Below are 23879 nucleotides of genomic sequence, written 5' to 3'. Positions count from 1 at the left end.
TGAGTATGACATTTGAGCTAACGAAATTAATGTTTAAGTTAGCTTGCTTGATAGGATCCAGCCTAAAAGGAAACCAGCCTTCCAACAACCAAGTAAATTAATGGACATAAAACTTTACATAAATATATACATATATAAATCCACACAAAAATAACACAAAGCATATATGTACAAAAATGCATGCTGAATGCAGCTTTAAGTTCTGCTCTGTCTTATTCTCTGGTGTCAACATGGTTTTCTTCTTTGATAGATGCTATCTTTTCTTTTCTTTTTTCTTTTCAGTAGAACCATTATCTTGTAGTTGAAGTAAATTATGAAAAATAAACATGATATTACTAAAGTCAGGCACTATTTATTTCATCATTATATAAAATTCTGACAACAAAAATATTAGCAGCAGCTAAACTATGTCAACCTCCTGATAAAGGAAGATAGCAGCCACAAGATACTTTCTAGATATATAACATATTTGACCGGTTCAACATGGATGCCTTTCTAGATCATTTTTCAGATGAATCAGACTCTGTTGGGAAAGAGGGCAGTCTAGATTGCTCCTTCAGCAAAGGGGAGGGCAAGGCCATAAGCTCCAACTCCTGTTGTTGAGTTCATCTGATGTCGGTACGTTCTTTCTCCTAAATTCATACCTTATTTGCATTATTTTGGTAATATTTCTGCTATCTCTACTATATAGTTTAAATATTTGTGATGATGAAGAATGAACAGAGTTGATTCTTTTTTGCTAACTTGTAAGTTTAGCATAAAACTAACAGGAATTCAGGAACAAACCATAAGAAGTATCAACACCTGTAAAACAGCCAGAAATTGTATCCCCAGTTTGGCTAATGGAGAAGCTAGGAAATTGGAGAAAGTATCTCCATCCCAGACCTAAAATCATAGATTGGATTGATATCTCTCTTCCAACATGAACTATTTTGCATGCAAAATAGGTATCTCATCATGAAAAATCCTGATATGCGACTGTTGGAAACAAACAGCAGGCATCCCTATGCAGAACGAATGTTGAACATACTCTCCATTCAAGATATCCGATTCAGAGATGCATCCAGTAGTCATAAAGTTCATTTCCAAATAATAATAGCTTAGATATCAAGGGCAGCTTGTCCGTTTTTTTTCCTTTTCTCACATCCACCGGGAAATGATGATTATACACCACAAAAGGGGATAACAGTGCATGTATTACTCAACATGCCTCTTTACCCATAACAAGTGCATTTTTTCTATTCTTGAAACTCCTTTTTGCTTGTAATCATGTTATGGTATATGTTGAGATTTTCCATGGTCCTAGAAACTTGATTTATGCTTCACTACCCTGCCATGAAGTCTAGACTCTGGAAATTTAAATCAGATGGTATTCCTAGTTGACATAAGCTTCTAGCTGGCAAGTTCTTTATCAATGACTGGTAGAAGTTGATGCATCTGTTATTGTTGTTCTTATGGTCTGTTTACTTGCATGCAGATCGTTGATAATTGAACATCAGAATGAAAATAATGGAAGATCCAAATGTCCTGTAGATATTTGCCCCGATCCAAATTTACCTAAACAAAATTTGCTTAAACAAATGCTTCTTTTTCATCATGAGATCACTAAATTTCTGGCATCATTTCTTCTTCCCCTTCCACAAAATCGTTTATGTTCCTTTTTCCTTGAGAGAGAAAAAAAAAAAGAAGAGAAAATAACATGAAAAACTTGGTGAATCTCAGGAAGAAGCAAAACGCTTGAGAGACCAACAAAAATTCGAAACCACATGCTGATTGCTTATTAGAAAACCTATACCCTCAACAAGACATCTTAGATCATATTCGAAACCAAGATTTCCATGTGATAAACAGTTAAAGCAATCCTATATGTGAATCAAGAACAGCAATTAGCAGATCTGATTAGAAAGGAGTTTTAGGATTGCTTTTGGGTAGTAAGACTCAGAAACTTCAGTTTCAGTTTTTGCCAGAGTTTTGCTGGTTAAGCTCCAGTTTCTCAGCTTAGCTGAATTCACAAAAAATAAAATAGTAAAAAATAAAAAAAAAGATAACAAAATAGTTAAACATCATTCTGGAATACATCATATCCTGTGGACCTTGATTATGTTATTTCAATGGTCTTGCACTGAAAAAATAAAAATCTTTAGATGCAATCTATCATGCTGCTTCCACATAATCAAACTCACCAAATTAAAGTTTAACCCTAAGAAAATATTTCCTAACATTTAAGGAAACGAAGTAATGACAAATAATTAGCATAATTGTAACAAATATAAGAATAATTAGGTTAGTAATTTATTTCACCTTGAACTATGATGTAGACACCAATGTCGAATGGCTCCAGCAGGAAGGGAAATTTTATGGTTTCACTTTCAAAGTTCTGGCTGAAACTACAAAACATGATATGCATAAAAAAAATGCAACTACAGTTAGTTCTCCAAGGTGCATGTATTCCATTAATAACATTTTATGTAAATCATGACTTCTAGAAATAGTCCTGGCTCTATGCAGTTTGGGTATTCAATAGGCGAAGACTGTCTTTTGTCAAAAGATTTAGCTTTGATGTTGGCTTGTAAAGATACATTTATCATCCCTTAACATCATTTTTTAATTTAGTTAAATAACTCTCCCTTTTTCATCAAAAAATAAAGGCAGGGATTTCCTGGCCATGCAACAGCCTAAGAAACTTTCAAAAAAAATATAAATTAAAAAAGAACCAAATATGTGTTAATGCTGGAATCACCAAAAAGAGATTGTGATTCACTAGAAAATGCTTGCTTCTTTTTATGCACGCTTCTGGTATTTGTCTAATTTTTTCTGAAGGAGCATGTTTGAGCTGTTTATAGTGATATTTTTCATTTTTGTTTTTGTTATCAGTGTACTCCTGTACGAAAACATCACAGCAAGACTTGTAACTTATTCTTCAAATTTCGTTGTGTAAAGTTCATGCCGTCTTATTCTTCATAGATGCTCTGCTCAATAACATTTCAATTACTTGTTCTTAAATTAAATATTTGAATTTTGCTTATTAGTTTCTTAAAAATTCACAGTCTTGCAACTACAGATGTACCAAACCTTTTAAAATCTTATCTGCGCATTATTGAATTCAAGCATTACCTTGTTCTATAACAAAGATATTCCACACTCTTCTATTCAGCTGGCAAAAGTTAAAGACCAGAAGATAATTCTCACAGAATCACTACTAGCATCCATCACTGAGGTCATGTCATCAGTAGTTGCTGTGGATGTTGAGCTTGAAAATTTCATGGAATTGGGAAGCTATCTCCATCGTACATCTCCAGCCATTATGGAGTTGTGGACGACAGAAAATGCTCCGCCAAATGCTACGGAGATTCTACAGTCTCTATCCACTAATGTTGAACATGCCAAGGGACTTGTTGCCAAATGCAGCAGTGGAGCTAGATCAATTATGGATGATGAGCTCAAAAACATCATTGAACAGCTGGAGGGAGTCATAAATGATATTGGCGAGGCTCTCAGCAAAATACCACCATCCACATTTCATAACCATGAATATGCTGAAACTGCAATCCGATCGCTTTCAAGAGAGATGAGAAATGCTAGATTCCAAGAGAATGGAATTCAACAAAGTGATATGGTTGAAACCAAGCTAGAGAATCTGTCAGTGGAAGAGACAGAAAGCAGAGAAGAGAAAAGCTTAGTTCCAATTTCTAATGAGGAACCTCGAAGACTCAGTTCTCAAAGAAATGAAACACCACGGCTAGTAGATTTCCTTAAAGGTATGAATTATGGTGCACATGACAATGACAGCCAATCATTCAGCACACTTCCACAATTGGCAGAATACATAGAGCCTCTGTACGAGACCTTCTTCTGTCCATTAACAAAGAAAATCATGGATGACCCAGTCACAATCGAGAGCGGTGCAACATATGAGAGAAGAGCTATAGCTGAGTGGTTTGAGAAATCTAAAGATGGTTCAGAGGTTTTAGTTTGTCCAACAACTGGGATGAAACTACACAATAGAGTTTTAAACACAAACATAGCATTGAAGACCACGATAGCAGAATGGAAAGAAAGAAATGAAGCTACCAGAATTAGAGTAGCTCGAACTGCTTTATCATTAGCCACCTCTGAGGCTATGGTATTGGATGCAATAAGAGATCTGCAAATCCTTGCTCAGAAGAGAAGATACAACAAAAAGCAGATGCATAATGTTGGCATTACAAAGCTACTTACACTGTTTCTGGAACATGAGGACCTGAAGGTCAGGTGTGAAGCATTGGACATTTTGCGCTTATTGGTGGAGGATGAAGATGGAAAGGTTTCATTCTGGGAACTTCATGCTTACATATTATTTGGGCCCAGTCCTTGCTAATGAGAGCAATATCCAAAAATAGATAATCTTGTTCATGCAAGAGGAAAATCTTCCATGGACTAAGGATTAACTTGCTGATTGCTAAAACCTCTTTTGCCCAATAAAGGCAACCATGTCCGTAGGAACGCATATTTTCATAAGCCTCTGAGCCACCAAGTAGTTTTCTGAGTGAAGAGACTTATTTAAGTAGAACCATTCAGGGTAATCATGCTCTTTTTTTTGGCTGCTACTATAATTGGAAAAAGATCAAAACCTGTGACCAATATTTTGCATAGAAAAGAGTCAGATAGTCAGGAACCATAATAGTGAAGCTCTTCCTCTTGCATGAAAGAAAGCTGGTCTCATTTTTCCTAGAAAAAGCAATATTAACATAATTTTTCTTGATAAAAGAAATGCTAACATAATTTAAATCTGCTAATAAGCTAACAAAGTTACAGCTAATGCAGCAATAATTGATTTTCAAGTCAAATATGAACTTCAAGAAAATAGAGCAACAACAAGAGAGGTAATGCAACAATTCATATTGATAGTCCGTAAAGCTATAATCTCTCTTTTTCTTAAAGCAGGTTATATCCATTCAGCATTATGCATCATTGGCAGAATTAAGCAAAGCCTGATCGTAAATGGTAACCAAGATGCTCTGCACTTTCACTCAAAAGATGAATGGTCTAAAAGAAGCAAGAAATAACCAAAACTATAAAAGAATCAGCAATACAAAAGAAAAGAAACACTCCAAGAGACAAAAAGTTGATTGTCCAAGAAAACACTTTATCGATTAATAATTGTAGGACAAGCCAACTAGTTAATTAGGTCTTTGTTCCGAAATATATTCTCATTAATGGCTTCATATTTTGCAGGTAATCATTGCAAAAACGAAAGCCATTGCAGAAACAATCAAGATGCTGTCAAGCAACTACTCCTCAGAGAGGCATGCATCTCTTGCATTCCTGTTAGAACTTTCGAAATCTGAACTGCTATTGGAAAACATTGGATCTACCGCTGGGTGTATACTGATGCTGATTACAATGAAATATAATGAGTCTACTGATGCATTTGCTGCTGAGAAAGCTGCAGAAACACTAAAGAACATGGAGAAATGTCCAAAGAATATCAAGCGCATGGCAGAAAATGGCCTCTTAGAACCCCTTCTGAACCATCTTGTTGATGGTAAATCACGTAACCCACTCTTTATTTCCGAATACATTTGTCGGTGCATGAATATACAATAAAGGCTCAAAAGCAAAACATACAATTAGGTGATAAAAAGACGAAGCTGATGTCTGATGGTAAAGGATCACATGTTCATCAGTCAAAAGTGCAAAATTAACATGGCATATACTATGTCTTAATTAATTCTGAATAATAGGGTTTAACATTTATACATGCCAAAAGAAGGATGATATAAAGACGGATGTTATGCAATAACAATGACATCCACCTTAATTTACCAGTTATAACTTCCTTCCACCAAATTTACCTTGGATGCTTCACCTTTGAAGTACATTTGACAATTGGGCATGACACTTCTTTTCGTAGAAATTCAAATTCAAGAGTTTTGGAGTATCTATTATTTTATAAAAAACTTACAATATGTTCATTAACTTGCATATTATAAAACTCACCTCTACATGGATTAATGATGCAATGGATTTCTCATCCAATCTTTTGATATTTGGAAATAAAAAGAAAACATTAAATTTCATATTTTACACACTTTAGAAGCTCACATGTTGGACATCTGACACAGCACATGATTTGCCTGCCACAATGGAAGTTTAAACTAAGCTCTTAGATCCAGAATTGCAATTTTTAGTGAAATATCAACTAGGTTCAAGATTTTGATAGGCAAGCAAAACAGACTTCAAGTGGGGCAAAAAATCAATACAACATTTTTGGATATATAATTTGCATAAAACAGTGCTAGTGAAAGCAGGACTGTCACCAACATATGTGTAATAATCTCAATGATCTATTTCCAATTATAGCATTACACTAACAATCAACATTTTCTCTAACATCTAACTTCCACAAACACATGAACATAGGCTCAGAAGAGGTGCAGATGGAGATGGTAAGCTACCTCGGTGAATTTGTTCTCGAGCACGACATGAAAACACGTGTTGCAGAGAGGACCTCGGAGGCCCTGATCAAAATGGTCCACAGTGGGAATAGTTTGAACCGCAAGGCGGCATTCAAGGCTCTGGTCCAGATCTCATCCCACCAACCGAGCAGTAAAACACTCGTCGATGCTGGCGTGGTGCCAATAATGATTGAGGAGATGTTCACCCGCAGGATCTATAATGAGCCTATGGACTCCAAGGAAGAGGCTGCTGCAGTCCTTGCCAACATACTGGAACGTGGAATTGACCCTGAGACCCTCCAAGTGAACAAGCATGGCCACACCATCACTTCCCACTACTCCATCTACAATGTTGCCCACCTGCTCAAGTGTTCCATGCCTGATAAGCTCAATGCGAACCTGATCAAAATCCTGCTCTCCCTGACCAAACTCCCAAAGCCTTTTGCTACTGTCGTGTCAGTGATCAAAGAGACCGAAGTGTGCCACACAGTCATCGAATTCCTGAACTCCCCCATGGAAGAGCTCACCATCGCCGCTGTGAAACTATTGACCACACTCTCAACCCACATGGGCCACACAATAGCAGAAGGCCTCTGCAAGACTCAGGGCCAGCCGGAGAGTCTCATCACAAAGTTCGACACCGACCGAATCACAAAGAAGCATGCTGTATCAGTGAATCTATTAGCAAACCTCCCACACCAGAATTTGACACTCAATCTAGCCCTGCTGGAACAAGACATAGTTCCTATAATCCTGAACAGAATACGAGACATCCAAAGAGGCGAAACAAGAGCAACCAGGTATGCAAGTATCTACCTTGAGGGCCTTGTGGGCATTCTGGTTAGGTTCACCGCCACCCTCTATGAGCCAGAGATTCTCCACATGGCTATAGAGCAGAATCTGACATCGGTGTTCACAGACCTACTGGTGAGGACAGCAGGCAGTGATGAGGTCCAGAGGCTGGCAGCAGTTGGGTTGGAGAATCTCTCCTCCCAGTCCATCAGCCTCTCAAAGCCTCCAGAGATAATGAGGCTTAAGAAGAAGAGCTTCTTAGCCAAGTGCTTCAGCCTAGGCTCTCAGAAGGATGGAAAGATGGGGAAGAGGATGCGGCTTTGCCCAGTCCACAGGGGGGCTTGCTCTCCAGCCGCCACCTTTTGTCTACTGGAGTCCCAGGCTGTAGAGAGGCTGCTGGGGTGCCTGGACCATGAGAACCCCAAGGTGGTGGAGGCAGCTCTCTCAGCCATTTGTACATTACTGGATGAGAAGGTGGATGTGGAGAGGAGTGTGGAGGTGCTGAGTGAGGTGGATGCAGTGAGGCATGTGCTGGGGGTGCTGAGGGATCACAGGGAGGATGGGGTGTGGCAGAAGTCATTTTGGGTGATTGAGAGGTTTCTGACGAGGGGTGGGGACAGGGATTCCAGTGATATTTCCAATGATAGGGTGCTGCCCTCTGCACTGGTGAATGCTTTCCATAGAGGGGATAGTAGCACCAAGCAGGTGGCTGAGAACATACTGAGGCATTTGAATAGGATGCCCCACTTCTCTGATAATATGGTTCTGTGAATAGAGAAGTGGTTTAAAGTGTCACTCCAATGTAGAAATAGAGAAGTGGTTTAAAGCTGTCACTGTTTTGTGCATAATATACTTTGCTTAGGCTTGAGAGGAACAGTTGTGAAAACAGTAAGATGGTGTTGGCACTCGTGACTCGCTAGTGCATAAGCTTTATTAGACTTTAGATGCCTGTATTATGTGCAGATATTTTGTAAAAAAGGTAATCTTTGCAGGCTTTCAGCTTCCATAAGACCTACCACAATTTTCAGTTTTTCTGAGATAGAATTATTTTTTAGTTTTTATGGCTCATAAATATTATCATCTTTTAGAGAAAAAAAAGAGAGATTTATCTGCAATGTGATTATTAAAACTAAGTTTTTAAGAATGTACCATTCAAGAATTGAATCCAGAATTTTTGGTTGTTAAGAACATGAGGTCGATCATTATGGCAAACCCAATTCATCTTCTTTTTCTTTTTTTTTTTGAGGGGAAAAAAACCATTAGTTACGAGCATGGTAACCTAATGTAACACCAGGAAATATAGGCATATGACTCTTGGCAGGCGTATCAATCTCCAATTAATGTGGAAAATCTAGAGTAGCCAGCCAGAATCTTCGCCATTATGCTTCTTTTTGGTGCATTGCAGCCGCCCACTTCGGCCGGCAAAAAGTAGAGGTCTTCAAAGGACTTCAATGTCTCGCCCAGTCCTCAACTACCCCGAAGGCCAAAAGAAATATCTACTAATTTGATCTTATTATCCTCGTCTTCTCCCTTATAAACCCTGAACTTTCGTTGGATTCCGTTTTACCCCTAGAAACTCCAGAGTATTTAACAAAACTAATGATCTTTCTAGTTTGAATAATATGTTATCTTCGTAGAATCTAATTACAAGAATCCATTAAAAATGCCAAGAATATCCAAAAATCATGGATTTCAGCCAACGTCTGTAATTGGTAAACTAATTTGTTTCTTAATTTCTTTTTATCGTCTGAAAAATTTAAACTTTTATTCAGTAGGTAAGAACTGCGAAATGGTAAGCTGCTGTAGTATTATTTTGCAATCTGCTACGCTTGGTTTTTAATTAAAAAATGGCTCGTGCATGATGGCATGAGTTGGACTTTATCGATACTAACGTTACGGAATAGAATGCTTTTGGTTTCAGTTTTTGAACCTCCCGTGGATTCAGAACAAGGCCAAATTTGCTGCATTGTCTGTGCTGTCAGATTCAAAGGATTTAGATGTTGCTATATCTACTCTGGGGTAGTTATTGGCTGCTGTGTTCCCCTGATATCCAAATCTTTTGGTTCCTTATGCCTTGTAGCCTAGCAGCTCTCTGGGCTTGGACAAGAAGATGTTATCTTTCTCCATGGAGGAGTTCATCGGCAATGGAGCCCTGAAAAGCCTAGTTCTTAACCTTGTAGAAGAGGGCAGAGATGATGTAACGACACTCGAAATGATCAATTCAGAAGATATGGACTTGATTAGAACGAGACAGCACCAGAAGTTCTGGAAATGATTCTGATCATTATTTTCATGTTATCATCTTGATGAACCTTCAAAACAAAGAATTATAGTAGTTGGCGAGTGTTGATATCTGAGGATGTTTGGTTTCATTTAAGAATTTGATTTTGATTATCGACTCAAAATGAAATAGTTTGATATTCATATTTGTTGCGGACAAGAGACTTCAGACTCATGTGGATGGACCTGGCTCTATCTTAGCAAGAGGTATTATATGTTTTGGCGTTCAAGGTATTCAAGTATTCCGCGGCTTATACGTCAGGCTCTTGGATCCGGTTGGTATGCTCTCGGCTATCGGACCTCACAACTTGAAGGAGGGTCTCCATTTGTTGTAGATAGAGGACTCCGAGTTCATACGGATGGATCCGGCTCCATCCCAACAAGAGATATTATCCGTTTTGGCGCTCAAGCATACCGCGGCTTATATGTTGGGCCCTTGGACTTGACTGGTACGCCCTCGACTGTTGGGCCTTACGGTTTTGTCCTTGGACTTGAGCCCAAAAGGTACCTCTTGAAGGAAGGAGGGTCTCCCATCCTATATGAGGCAGAGTACCCCTGACTTATAGCCGATGTGGGACTAAAGTTCCCCCGGCCCCTGCCCCCCTCCAATATGATCTCGGAGTTTCCTGTCCACAACAAATGGCACGTCAGGTAGGGGCTCTCTGACAGATAATCCCTCTGACTAGGGTGGCTACTATTTTGGAGGTACTTTAGTCCCATATCGGCTGTGAGTCAGGAGTACTCTACTTCATATAGGATGGGAGATTCTCTTTTCCTCGAGAGACACCTTTTAGGCCCAAGCCCAGAGACAAAGCCGTGAGGCGTAACAGTCGAGGGCGTACCAGTCGGGCCTAACGGCCCGGCGTATAAACTGCGATATGTTTGAGTGTCAAAGTGGAGTTTTCTGTCCGCAACACTATGCCTTTGCTGAGCCAAATCAATCTTACAGTTTAAAGATTTCGGGCGTCGGTATTGGGGTGGCATAGTAATTCTTGATCGAAGTTTGGGTTTCTTCGAAGCTCCTGAAGGGGGAAAGCTGCTCAAAGATAAGTTTGTGACTGGGTCTTTTTCCAATTCTTGTGCAATTGACTAGAGGCGGGCTAAGTCCACTGGAGCAGAACACAGCTTCAAGGGGGAACGTGAAGTAAAGGGGGACTCTTCATAGTTTGCCGTGGAAAAGTGCAATTGCTTACCAGTTCGTTGAAAGAAATTATGGAGATTGGGCTCCTATGGGTGAAGTCAGAAATTTGCAGTCAATTACAGGCACTTCTCATTGGTTGTTCTGACCCCACAAATGAAAATGATCATGTGACTTCAACCATTTATGCAATATCTAATACTAATATCTTATCCTTCAGTAAAATTTAGACCGGTGGAGTACTGATTTCCTTTTGGAAAACATATAGATGTACTGCTACAGGTCTGAACTTGGTGGTTGATAGTTTTGCGAGATGTGGTTGCTCTAGCCTGGAGTTTATATTAGTCCTTCCTTTCAACATGACTAGGTTGCGCAACAGACAGACCGGCATCCATCTTATTCACTGTTTTATCTGTGAATCATGCATTTTCAAAGGCGTGATTGAAGAAAATGAGTGATGTTTTGCTGGTATTTAAAATTTGTGAAGGTAAATTTGGTCAAATGCTTCTTCAATAAATGTTATTGTTGCACAGCATTTTGACTTGTATAGATTGGTTTCTCTACGACATCACTTATATCAGGTTACCATAGAAGTATTTTGTATTTAGATTAGCACTGGCCATAAAGTTAACAGTGACCTTTCCATCTTATTGAGTGGAGCGTAGCACAGCCCAACAAATGGAAAGGCCCAATACTGTTACCATTCTGGTGTGGTGCTTTGAATGGAACCTTGGGTATGGGGGCGGAGCCCCATGATACGGACCAAATCAGATTTTATTTATATCTTGATGTATCTGTTTTGGCGAGATATATTGCTTTTGAGGTATGAATACTTTTCTAGGATTTTTGTCTTGTACTCTGTAATTTCCAACTTTATAGATAGTAAAAAATCTCCATCTTTCTCCGTTCGTGATTTTGTTCCTTTGATTTAAAGGGTTTTCCATGCAAATCCTGAGTTTCTATTGATCTTTGTTTTCTTCGATTTCTCTTTTGTTGGCGTCTTGCTACAATAGTCACTTGCTTTCTAAATTTAAATTCAAGTAGTTATCTCCCTTCCTTTATGATTACCAATGCTGCTAGACCTCAATATAACTGAATAAAGGTTGGCGATGTTTTATGCAAAAGCCAGCTTCAGGTTGGATCATCTTGCTTCCAGCTCAATATTTTACCCTTTGTTGCATATTGTAGTGAACTTAGAGCCTTTTCTCGAAAATTTATGCATTTACCTTATTTTATGATAGAGAACTGCTTGTGAAATATTTGATTCTATCAAAGCTTGGAAGTACATTTGCCATTTCGTATGTAGCAATCTTACCAGGTTACCATCCCATAGCATTTCATTGTGCTGATTAGTTTTGGTATCCTAGTTCTTCGAGCTCAAAGTAGGTATTTCTTCCATGTTTTTTTATAAAATTTTACTTACATTACCGGTTGTTGAATTGATATTCGGAGTATTTGAGTGAAGTTGAGCCCGTCGTTTCGGGTATACATACTTTTAAGGCATTTTTATTTAAAAAATGATCATAGTATTTGGATCAACCTATATGAAGCAAGCTTCTATGACAAATTTTTCAGCTAAATTTTTGATAAGGTTTTTCCCCAATTTATCTGGTGCTGTCCTAATCATCATTGTTGTCATTACAATCATCAAAACCATCATTATTGATTAAAATAAATTAAACCAACTGCCAATCGCCCCTTTTTTTGATAAGAATTTAAACATCTATAATTTCTCATCCCGATGCGCAAGTGGCTCAGGCTGTGATTTGTCCTACCGTTGAGGATTTTGAATCATACAACTTCTGATTGTTTTTGTCTTGTCTTCTGAAGTTCATCTTACGTTTACTAAAGGAGTTGCTCAAAAACACTGTAGAATCCTTCAGTCTCTGATTTGTAAATCCAGCACTGATCATGGGAAAATCTTATTTGATTGCTTAAAATTGAAATCTGAAAAGAACATATAAATTGCGATCAAAGCTCAGTAAGGTGATCATTTTGCTCACATTAGGAGAACTAAAAGGATTTAGATGACAAATCTTTTGACTGAGGTTAACAGTTTCATTTGGCACATTTTCTTGCCATGTTATCGACAGATCCTCATTCAAATTGCATTACTGGGGCAAGTTGATTTCATCCACCAAATAAATAGAGGGGCTCTCATTTTATCTAGAAAAAAAAAAATTTTTTTTTTGGTACAAATGGGTGGTCTCACCAATCTGATGCGAGAGCAGTTCAAAAAGTCAAGATACACAAAATCCCATAAAATCAACAGACAATCATCATCCTGCCTCCACAACCAATCATCGAAATGCTCAGCAATAAAAACCGCCATCCAATCTGCTATGGTATTCATCTTCGATAAATATACCGAACTCGTACTGCAACAGCATGGTAAAGAAAGATTCAGATATTTCAGATAAATGGATGACCCTCGAGCTATTTAATTTCTCCCTAAATCCTCTTCGTAAAAAAAATATTTCTAAGAAGCATTAAATGGTAAGCAAAGTATAATTATTCCTAGGGAGAGAGAGAGAGGAGAGCATATATAGAAATACCCGCTCCCATTTCTATGCATTATTCATTCATTTATTAACTTACTCCCACTTGTGGAGCATTCTTTAGTATGCCTCGGTCATATGACACGTGTTAGGGCACTAATTCTCCTAGATTCAAACAGGTATGATGCCTTTAGAACTTGGAGATTTGGGTCCGTGCTTTGCTTCTCTATATTGAAGATCTGATACCATTTGTTGCAACAAAAACAAAAAAAGAGATAAAACGAGAACATAATCAAGTACGTAGATCAGATCAAAGTCTATCTCCATAGGACACGCAAGCTTCACTATGAGAAAGAAAATAAGTACAAGAAGAGATTATACTCTCTCAACTCTCATACATCAACCTCTCTCTCAAAAAGAAGCACTTACCCTCACAAAAGCTCTCACAAAATTTTTTAAAAAAATCCTCTCACAGACCTGCCATGTCTGGGTCCTCGATGTCCCTGACCACTTCCTATGATCTAAGCTGCTATATTATACTGCAGCCTCTGCCTCTACACTCATGACCACTCCTACGATCGTTTTGAGATACTTTCGATTGGTCTGCTTGCTGCTTATATCAAACCGCTCCTCAGCCGCTGCTGTTGATGTCCTGGATGCTCTCAATCGCTCACGATCTCTCTCAGACCCTCACTGAGACACGCTTTGATCTCTACAAACCGTCAGGCCTCCTTTATAGGGCCGAAACCCAACTTGAATCAAAATCCTTCCTTAAAAAGGACTTAAATTTCCTTCCTGATCATTGGATCTTGACTGCTCGCATCCCTGGCCATACGATCATGCAATACAGTGCCCGATCACAACCTCCTACCATTGGATCGTGCAAGATTACTGTCTGATTGCATAGTGGCCATCTGATTGTAAAGAAAGGGCTGTAGACCGTAATTTTTTATGTCTGCACTGGGCCAGTCCACGATGGCCATATGGACCGCGACACCTCATGTGGTCCACCATGGACCGCACCACATTCCGCTCCCCGTATGTGCGTGCTCGTGCTAGGCCAGCATGCTCCTAGGCCACAATCCAGCACACGCCTGCGGGCCTCGCCTTGCTGCAGCCTTCGTGCACTGCATCTTCAGACCTATTTTGAGGCTCCTCGCATCATGCGTTGCGTGCTGGACTTCTCCGCATTTGAACTTTTCTCCTGTGAGTCAAATTCAAGATGCCAAATCCCAACAATCTCTGCTTTAACTCGACATTCAGTCTCCACCTGACTCTAAGACCTTTTGGATCTTCTCATCTCTATGCCCTGGAATATATGCTTGCTACTCATGGATGGACAAATATGAGAGTCGAGCTAGGCCGCTCAATTCCATCTCCATCATATACTCTGACTTGATATTTGCTCAGGATAGCTTCATGGCAACGTTTCTTATCATTCTTTTGAGTCTCCCGTCTCGTGCCTAATCCACCTCCACCTGTGGCTCCACCTCGCATTGGATTCCCGCTGGCATCTTCCATCGTAGATGGCTCCTTTTTGTACAAGAGAGCATTGATCAATCCTTCGCAGTTAATCTCCACTTTGATTATGCCTGACTTCTCCATCTTTTTCAATCTTAATCAACACCGCCGCAACCTGGACAATCGCACGCTTTGATACCATCTGGCTCTGATATCAATTATCAGTCAATACTATCCTAGCACCACTTAGCTCTGATACCAATTGTTGGGGATCTAGTATCGATTATTGCAGTAAAAAGAAAGAAGAGATAAAATGAAAATACAATCAAGTATGTGGATTAGACCAAAGTCTACCTCCTACAGGTACGCAAGCTTCACTATGAGAAAAAAATAAGTACAACAGGAGATCACACCCTCTCAACTCTCATACACCAACCTCTCTCTCAATAAGAATCACTCACCCTCATAAAAGCTCTCACAAAATCTCCAAAGGAGACCTTCTCACAAACTTGTCATACCAGGATCCTCGATGCACCTGACTGCTTCCTATGATCTAAGCTGCTACATCATACCGCAGCCTCTATCCCTACACTTACGACCACTCCCACGATCATTATGGGACACTCTCGATTGGTTTGCCTGCTGCTCACGCCAAGCCGCTCCTCAATCATTGCTGTTGATGCCCTGAGGGCTCTCAACCGCTCACGGTCTTTCTCAGACCCTCGCTGAGACGTGCTCTGATCTCCACAGGCCTCCTTTATAGAGCCGAAACCTAATCTGGATCGAAATCCTATTTGGACTCAAATTTCCTTATTGATCGTTCGATCTTGACCGCTCGCATCCCTGGCCACACGATCGTGCAATATAGCACCCGATCACACCATCCTACTATTGGATTGCGCAAGATCACCGTCCGATTGCATTGTGGCCATTCGATCGCATAAAAAGGGCTGTAAACCGTGATTTTTTTGCATCTGCATCAGGGCGGTCCACGATGACCGCGTGGACTATGACACCTCACACGGTCCATCGTGGACCATGCCACATTCTGCTCCTCGCACACGTGCATGCCTGGGCCACACACGTCCGCACACACTTGGGCCTGGGCCGCATGCTTGCGTGCCCTTGCTGGGTTGGCACGCTCCTGGGCTGCGCATCCCGCGGGCCTGTATGCGCCTGTAAGCCCTATCTTGCCGCAGCTTTCACGTGCTGCATCTTCGAGTCTGTTTTCAGACTCTTTACGTTGTGCGCTACATGCTGGACTTCTCCATATCTAGACTTTTTTCCTATAGGTCAAATTTGAAGTGCCAAATCCCAACACCTTACTGGTAGTAAACTGTTATAATACTCTTCATGCTTTGGTTGGTTCATTCGTTCCAAGATAGCTGAGGTTTTGGTTCAAATATTTTGATATGTTTGGAGAATGATACTTGAATGGTCATCAAAAGATGTTTCCATGAAATTTGTTTCCTATGAAGTCAATGGCTTAATTCCCAATATGCATTTTTTGTTCACTATCTTCGGTCACAATAAGATAAGTTGATAGGTGCCGGTACATTTTACATCTGTGGTGATCAGACTAATGCAATACATTTGATTGCTTATGAGTTACTGAAAAACTACAGAGTTGTAGTAGAGTTAATTTTCACCAGAGAATAGCTTCAATTAATTTGCAATAACATGTCAACAACTAAATTGCTTAACTTCATTCACTAAAGCGCCATCATCACAATCCTCCTGTCCTAATTTGACTCAGATGGCAGTATTCCTTTCTTTTTTGTGTAAAATTGTTAAAACGCCTCCAGATTTATCTAGGCATGTCACCAGTTGGTGCAGAAAGAACCAGTTACAGTTCACAATATTAATTCAACATCAGATAATAGTCTCCAGAACTGGTTTTGAGATCTCACCTCATTATAAAGAATTTCTTCAGATGCAATTCCAGTTTAAAGTAATTACTAAAAAAAATCTAAAGGATAATTTTCCACTTCCTGTTACAGCGATGTTCAGAAGTTCCAAAGCCTAACAAATTATTTGCTACCTGACTACATCAGTGAAGAACATGTAGGTCCTCTGACTGCACCTTCATCACAGATTATATGCTGTTAGCTACAATTTGTTGCTTAAAAGAGAACAGATCATTATCATATCCCTATGCTGTGAGATGACTCCAGATATAAGCTTATATTAAGAGTACCCGATTTTATTTTGATGCCATTTGAATGACAAAAAAGAAAAGAAAAGAAAAGAATAATACAGAAGGGGGAAATTGCAGACAGCGTTTGTTTCCCATTACCTTGAACCAAACAGAAACTTGTTTTCCGCTGCACAGTTAGGGAAGCCCTAGTCATCCGGCTATTTAAGCAGATATGTGACTCTATCATTACTCATTCCCAAGTTTTTGGCAAGAGGAATTTATATATCCACAAAAATATGCTCTCTTTTACACTAATTTCTGAAGAATGAGCTAATGTACTTCAGGAATGCTGTAGAGCCTTGCAGAGAACAACCCCCAAAGTGCTATACAACAAACAATCATAGTCATGCTCTGGAATTATATTGTTTTTCTTTTTTTTTTTTGGGTGATGCTGGAATTATATTGTCCAAAGAGAGAATAAGATTGGATCTTCTAGTGGAAGTATTGGAATGGTATAACCTGTGCCTTTGAAGCATGCAAGCTTTGTTATTTTCTTGAAAGAGCAGATGCAAACAAGCTCAAGATATGATCAAAGCTTAACTTTTGTATGATCTGACAGTGTCTAATAAGAAACCTTTTATCTATCAGGACATGAACAGGTTGGTGGCATCACATGGTGAATCTCTCGCGAGGTTTGTCATTTAACTCGTGGGTGTTGAGAGGGGGATTAGTACCAAAATTCATTTGCATGACATTGTGGAGCTCCTCATCCCATGCATTTGGTATCTGAAATTAATTCAAATCCAAGCACTATTAATATGAATTGCCCACCAAAAGAAGATAAAACCATCATTCAGTTTCAAGCATCAAAAACATTGCAATGCAACAATGTTAGTGCAATTAAGTATACTCATGCTTTGATTAGAAACATAACTGGATTTACGAGGGATAAACATAAACAGGTAAGTTTGTCATATTCATCAAACCAGAAGCATGAGAGCTCAGCATCAAAATGGGCAAATTCCAATTGACCTCATGACTTGGTATGTGGGATAGATTGTTTAGCGGCAACTTAACATAAGGCACTTTTTTGTCCCTAGCACTTGTAAAGTAGAAAAGTCTAATAAATTGCATGGTCCCATAAGACATGATTACCAAACTTCCAGAAGGCAGTAGCATATGCTTCCGATTTATTAAGGCTGAAAGAGTTTCTGGTTGTTTGATGATTAGATCAGCTTCTGAAGCAAAATAGTTCTACTGATACAGGTTTATTTTGTAGGACGGGAAAAGGTTTCTTGGAGCTCCCATTGCATGGAACAGGAAAATGGCAAAAAGCTGAAAGATTATCAAAGAAGCAGAACATCATGGGGCTAAGAAAGCCCATGAAAAAAAATGTTGAGAATTAGCATCATAACCTTTTCACAATTTTCAGTAAGTATGATGCAATATTAGATTTAATTAAACATTCACATTCACATAGCAACCAAATCAAGGTAACAGTAGTCAGCTAGAAGGCCATGATGGTTGTTGTGAAACATTAGAATCTGGAAAACATCCGATTCAATCATTCAGGCTAAAGAGATCAAGATCATCACTCTGCACCAACATCCACACTCACTCTCTTGAGTCTTAAGTGCCTTAGGCAAATACAGACTATACTCATGGCAAACAGTCTAGGTGGGTCAAAATATTAAGACAACTAGTTTGTCTTCAAATTATTTGCAGCAGCTTTATAGTGCACAGCTCTCTCCAAGTCTAATGAATTCTATCTTCATAAGTTTCTTTTTTTCCATTATTTAACTCATTTACTTGGTTAACTCTTAGAGAACCATTCCCTATTATGATCCTATATGAGACACTGACTGCAATATTTCAGATCCATGCAAAATTTTTAAATAGAATTATGGTCAATCTAAATTTATCACTTGTTTCTGAAATACACAGTAATATGATTTAATAAAAAACATAGTGGAGAAATGTAAAGATAAGTAATAAAACCTGAGGCACAGGTTCTTTGTATCCATTCATGGAAGTATGTTGAGCATTTATGGCCCTTCGAAGTGCATCTGAAGGGTTCACAATGCCAGACATCCCCACTTGAACAAGACCGTGAGGGGATGGATGTAGTTGAGGATGAATCATATCTGGTGAGAAACCAATGGCAGGTGAAGGACCACCTCTGGATTGAAGAAGCTGTCATGGGAAATAAAGATGTCACATAACCCAAATAAACTGAGAGGGCATCAATTAATAACCAATGCGTTGTTGTATCAGTAAAATACCGAAATATACATACTGCCAATCCAATGTAAGAATTCTTGGAAGGAAACAACACCCAAGATACAAATCTAATTAGCCTAAGATGTAACATACATCTTTAGAAAGAAGTCCTTCTACATTGAAGTCCACCCTTGGATTGACCGCAGCAAGCTTCATTGACAGAAACTGGAACAGATAAAAGAACAACAAAAATAGTGTTTTATTTCTCCTATGAGTAGGTTATCCCATGCCAAATTGCAAGAAAATAGAAAACTATGTAAAGGCAAAGCAGAACATATCTGCTAACTATGAATTCAAGCTTAATGTTGTCATATTTGAGGAATGAATGAACCACAGTAGTGAGCCTATGACAAACAGAACTATGAAGCATACCTCGACCTGCCGTTGTAGTGATTGAACATAGTTGATGATCTCATCCAGCATGACTGCTTTTCCTGTGACCTACATTCACATGTTGAGAAGAAATGAGATTATAAAAACAAGCTTTATAGATCAAACCCCAAGGCCACTCCCAGGAACCTACTTTACTGCAACCAGGAACAAGGTCTTGAAGAAGCTTCATTCGTTCACTAATTTTTTCCCTCCTCACCTGCAAGTCATGTCCATCCGTGTAATTTCAATAAGCTTCTGATTCTAAAGAACCAGACCTGAAAAAACCTTAATTCAGTTAGAAATGAGAATTCCTAAGGGTGGCAGAACCTTACTCTTTCTGCAAGACTGTGGCTATTAGTTGCCTGGCCACGCCGTGCTCTCACATGAACATAATCCTCCTTGGGTGCATCCGAGCTATCCTTGGCTTGCTTCCCATTAGACTTGATTGTTGCCATAGTTGAGCTATTTTGTTCTGGTTTCTGTTTAGTGTCCACATTATTCTTTGCGGTTTCGACAGATGGCTGCAGGCCTCCTCCTTGTACTTGGTCTGATTCCATATCCTACCATGTAAAATTTATAGACCTATGAAATATGATTGATTGCAGTTGAGGAAAACAAATCAATACAACAAATCAAAGTATATCTGAAGCACTGGAAACCATCTACCTGACAGGGCCTTTTCCTCTTCTTAGCAGCAAGTCCTGTGGAAGAAGAATCCACAGCTGCACTAGCCAAATTAGGTGCCTCTTCTTGCCCATCTCCACTGAACTCAGGCTCACCGGACTCGTTGCTTGAGACACCAGCACCATGTGAGGTCCTCTTATCTCTTGGCTCCTTCATTGGACTTCTGCTGCTGGATACATGATCAATAGGCAATGAGGCATCCATATGGACTTCTGTTGTGTTCATTTCACTCTTCTGAATCTGAGCTCCCGGGACACCTTTTGGAGTATTAGAATAGGGACTCAAGGACTCAGGTGCACTGAAAGTATTCATCATGCTGCCTAAATTACCACCATTGAAGCATGAGAACCTTGCGGCACGCTCGATGAAAGCAGAATCGGTCGGAAAATGAGACAGACCTGGAGGAAGAACCCCAGTGCCGGTCTGCAAGAAAATTCCACTTCCTTTTGGTGAAGAATCTGAAGGATTCCAGCCCATGTCAAGCCTCAAAGGCCTGGGAACTGGTTTTCCAATGGGCAAGCTATTGGAGGCAGCTGTGCTGCTCTGGACATTATTATCACAGAAGCCTGAGTTCTGTGCATGGGTAGAAGGAATCCAAAGGCTCGGAGCAAAGGATTCCACCATGGAAACTGAGGGACATGGGGAGGAACCCATAGGGGGAGCCGAGACCAAACCCATCGATGGGTTGCCGATTGGCCAATCGGCCGGCATACCCAAACTATGGTAGTTAGGATGATCCTCAGTCTTCTCCAACCCAAATTTATCCTTCTCATTGATATCCATCTCTATGGCACTCTCCACAACAACTAGATCACTGAAGTTATAAGAAAAATAGGATCAAGTGCTCAATCTGATCTCAGAGGCCTCGGTCTGATCCAAATACCTTCTTGCAGACCTCAACCCAGCAAAAACACCGAAATGATTAACCAGTAGAATTCATCCAAAATTTACCCAGATCAATGGGTAATGCTGAATGGGCATGTGGCAAAGGTTAAAGCAAACAGATGGAAACACAAGCCCATTTCCAAGCAACAGCTCCTATCAATGGACTTTATTAAATAGCAGAAGTCACCCACTCTAAAGATCAGAAACTTCTGCCAAACAAAAAAAAAAAAAAGATCATCTAATCCATAAAAAAAGTTTAAGATCCTTGATATAACAAGTCAAATAGATACATGAGATCTATAGTATAAAACCACTGGCAAAATCCAATTCACCAAACCGACCAATTAAAGGCACAAAACTCACTTCAACTACAAGCCACTGAATCAAGATATCAGTATACCAAAGAAAAAAGTTTGTAGAAGGAAAGACAAATAAGGAAATATTTCCCAAGACCTAAAGGATTGATACTAGTGATCCAAATTATAAAAAAAAAAAAAAAAATACTGAGAGCAGCTAATATTATAAACTTTTGTTCCCTTAGAGACTAGAGCAGACAACATTGAATGCCATAAATCTAAACAAAAAATAGACTAATGACTACGGATATATCCACGATTCAAAATGCTCGACAGACAGGAATCTTAGCCGTGATCAGAAGTGAAAAGACCAAGCAATCAGAGAACCCCCATCCCCCAGAAACCACAGAGGAAAAAAAAGAGCACACATTGGTTTCAGAGATTACTGCAACAGAAGCCAACCATTCATGACATAATCCCCTGTCCTCTTCTCTCCTGATGAGTTAGAGCTCTATAAGCAACAAACCAACCACACCCACTCCACCCCTTGAGTCAGTGCAAAGGAAACCCAACCACAGCTAAAAGTGGAAAAAGGAAAGTTACCAACTCCAGATTCCTTTCTCCTTTTATCACCCTGCTCCCAATTGAAGCCTTTCCCTAACTGAAACTATTAAAAATTGAGACCTTCTCCTATTTGGGCTTTGCTCCCACTGTCCTCTACTGCTCAGTATTCACTCTCTACAGGGTGATCCTGCCACGTTCAAGGCCCCAAGAAAGACAGAACTGATATTGAGAGAGATAAAAGGGAAGATGCAGGTCCCTTATCTCTGTGTTTGTAGAGAGAGAGAGGGATTTATGAGCAAAGATTGCTTGCATTTATACCCACGCCTACAAGAAAGAGAGAGGGGCAATTGAATGATTAACCACCGCCACTGATGCTAAGAAACTACACAAAAAAGGAACACACTCCAAGCCCCCCTCTCACCTCCTCCTACTTCTTTATTCCAATGGAAACATATTTTATGAGGCTTATTTTAGCTTTTCTTTAAGCAAGTTTTAAATAGTGCTGCTTAGCTTTATTTCTTTACTTGACATCTAACAAGCTTTGAGCTAGCAACCTGACACTGCCAACCCTCTCGCTATTATTATATTTAATCATTTCAATGAAGTGTCAGAACCATCTATGTACACTACAAAAGCAATAATTCATACTTAATATTATTATTTGACTTTTTTAAAACAATATGAAGACCACCAATAATGTTTGTGACCCAATGCCCTTCATAATTTGAACATCTGAGATGAAGATGAATTAAACTTGGTCGTGTAAAGATGATGATGAATTATCATGCGACTTGACATTTCATTCCAAATTCAGCTGATCCTTTTTAAGAAAAAAAAAAACTCAACTTCATTAGAAGCAAAAGAAAACATAGATATCAACAATGGTCTAGTCTGCTATCAAGGTTTTTAGTGGTTATAGAAGACATCTAAGATTGAGCCTCTCCTTCTTTGAGATTTCAAGGGTTCAGGGATTAGTGGAAGCTACCTCTGTTATAAAACATGTCTAAATAAAGCAGAAATCACCTTTAGGTGAACTGAAAGGTTCATCTCAAGATAACTCCCTAATTGCACATGCTTTCATCCTATCAATCAACAATCTAGTTATCTTCTCTATAAGTAAGCATGTCAGGAAGAGTTTTGTTGCGGTCAATCTCCTCGTCGCTTGATCGTCGGGAACGAGCACCTGTAAGAGAAATCCGCATTGACCGGAGGTGCCTCTGGCGGGACCCTCCGATGGTCAAGTCAGAGAGGAGACTAGGCAATAGTAGAAAAGAATCAGGAAAACTCAGCGAGAGAGAGAAAGAACTAGAGAGAGAGCGAGAGTCCAGGGGCTTCGAAAGAACCTCTCCGCAGCATTGTTGCCTTTCCCGTTTTATAGCAGAGCGCGGCGTGGTGCAGTCGTTAATGGCGCAGACAACTGGGGGAGTTGTCAAATCGCCGGAGGCTGTCAGAGTCACCGCGGACTGTAAAGTCACCGTAGGCTATCAAATCACTGGGATTAATCTATGTCCTTGGCAGGACAATGCCTCAGGGCGGCTATGCCGCACGCCCTTGTCAGGACGGCGGCTCTCAGCAGTCGTACGGCGTTTGAGGGAGCCAACCGACCATACGTCGGTATTTGGTTGCGGGACGTCGGGCGAAGACCCAGAGACACTGTCGGCTGGTCTGGCGCATTGCGGGAATCGGACATCGGCCACCACCCCCGCCTGACAGTGAGTCGGTAGAGTCGGGCTCCGCCATTCGGCTAGTCGGGAACAGAATGGGTCCGTCCGACCGACATACCTTCGGTCGGACAGTGTCGACAGTCGTTGGTTGGTACGGTCGGTAGAGTCGGACACCGATCGGACAGGCCCGAGGGTGAGTCGGCGTGAAAAAGGTCGGTCGGTATATCCCAACAGTTGCCCCCCTCCACTCCTGAGTCGGATGTCATGCTGGCCAGCGTCTTCGCGTGGGCGACGGCTTCGGGCGAAAGGAGTGGATATCCATCGCATCGTACTCCGACTCTGACGATCGTACCAATGATCGGTCTGGTGCCAGACGTTTTATGGGTGTCAG

General features: G+C 40.1%; 2 protein-coding genes across 5 annotated transcripts; one reads left to right on the top strand and one right to left on the bottom strand.

The window, feature by feature from the left end:
* The first annotated feature begins 227 nt into the window (after window positions 1-227).
* LOC105061093 (putative U-box domain-containing protein 42) lies at window positions 228-8250 on the top strand. 2 transcript variants are annotated; one of them, XM_010945049.2, is made up of 4 exons: window positions 228-618; window positions 3155-4303; window positions 5215-5524; window positions 6403-8250. In XM_010945049.2, exons 1-4 carry the CDS (start codon window positions 613-615, stop codon window positions 7998-8000), a joined length of 3063 nt encoding a protein of 1020 aa, XP_010943351.1. In that variant the 5' UTR covers window positions 228-612; the 3' UTR covers window positions 8001-8250. The 2 variants fall into 2 exon arrangements, with proteins under 2 accessions (XP_010943351.1, XP_073113134.1); XM_073257033.1 differs by having other exon boundaries at window positions 3062-4303.
* Window positions 8251-16537: 8287 nt separating this feature from the next.
* Window positions 16538-22219, bottom strand: LOC105061094 (transcription factor bHLH49). 3 transcript variants are annotated; one of them, XM_029260706.2, is made up of 8 exons: window positions 21707-22219; window positions 20062-21173; window positions 19728-19955; window positions 19547-19612; window positions 19396-19464; window positions 19117-19188; window positions 18742-18936; window positions 16538-17529 (listed from the first exon to the last, which is right to left on the bottom strand). In XM_029260706.2, the coding sequence occupies exons 2-8, from the start codon at window positions 20860-20862 to the stop codon at window positions 17413-17415; spliced, it is 1548 nt and encodes a 515-aa protein (XP_029116539.1). In that variant the 5' UTR covers window positions 20863-21173; window positions 21707-22219; the 3' UTR covers window positions 16538-17412. The 3 variants fall into 3 exon arrangements, with proteins under 3 accessions (XP_029116539.1, XP_073113127.1, XP_010943352.1); XM_073257026.1 differs by having other exon boundaries at window positions 21864-22219; XM_010945050.4 differs by having other exon boundaries at window positions 20062-22219.
* Window positions 22220-23879: the final 1660 nt, after the last annotated feature.

The sequence above is a fragment of the Elaeis guineensis genome, chromosome 1, assembly GCF_000442705.2.
Source record: "Elaeis guineensis isolate ETL-2024a chromosome 1, EG11, whole genome shotgun sequence".
NCBI classification, from domain to species: domain Eukaryota; kingdom Viridiplantae; phylum Streptophyta; class Magnoliopsida; order Arecales; family Arecaceae; genus Elaeis; species Elaeis guineensis.
The sequence above is the reverse complement of the archived record's forward strand: the minus strand, read 5'-3'. Positions and strand labels throughout refer to the sequence as shown.

Bases quoted from the DNA above. Each gene is read 5' to 3' on its own strand.
- LOC105061093 (XM_010945049.2), top strand. The intron at 4,304-5,214 runs GTTTCATTCTGG...CATATTTTGCAG, and splicing joins TGGAGGATGAAGATGGAAAG to GTAATCATTGCAAAAACGAA. The intron at 5,525-6,402 runs GTAAATCACGTA...ACATGAACATAG, and splicing joins TCTGAACCATCTTGTTGATG to GCTCAGAAGAGGTGCAGATG.
- LOC105061094 (XM_010945050.4), bottom strand. From the start codon at position 20,862: ATGGATATCAATGAGAAGGATAAATTTGGGTTGGAGAAGACTGAGGAT. The intron at 19,465-19,546 runs GTAGGTTCCTGG...ATGTGAATGTAG, and splicing joins TTGTTCCTGGTTGCAGTAAA to GTCACAGGAAAAGCAGTCAT. The intron at 18,937-19,116 runs GTATGTTACATC...TTCCCATGACAG, and splicing joins AAGGACTTCTTTCTAAAGAT to CTTCTTCAATCCAGAGGTGG.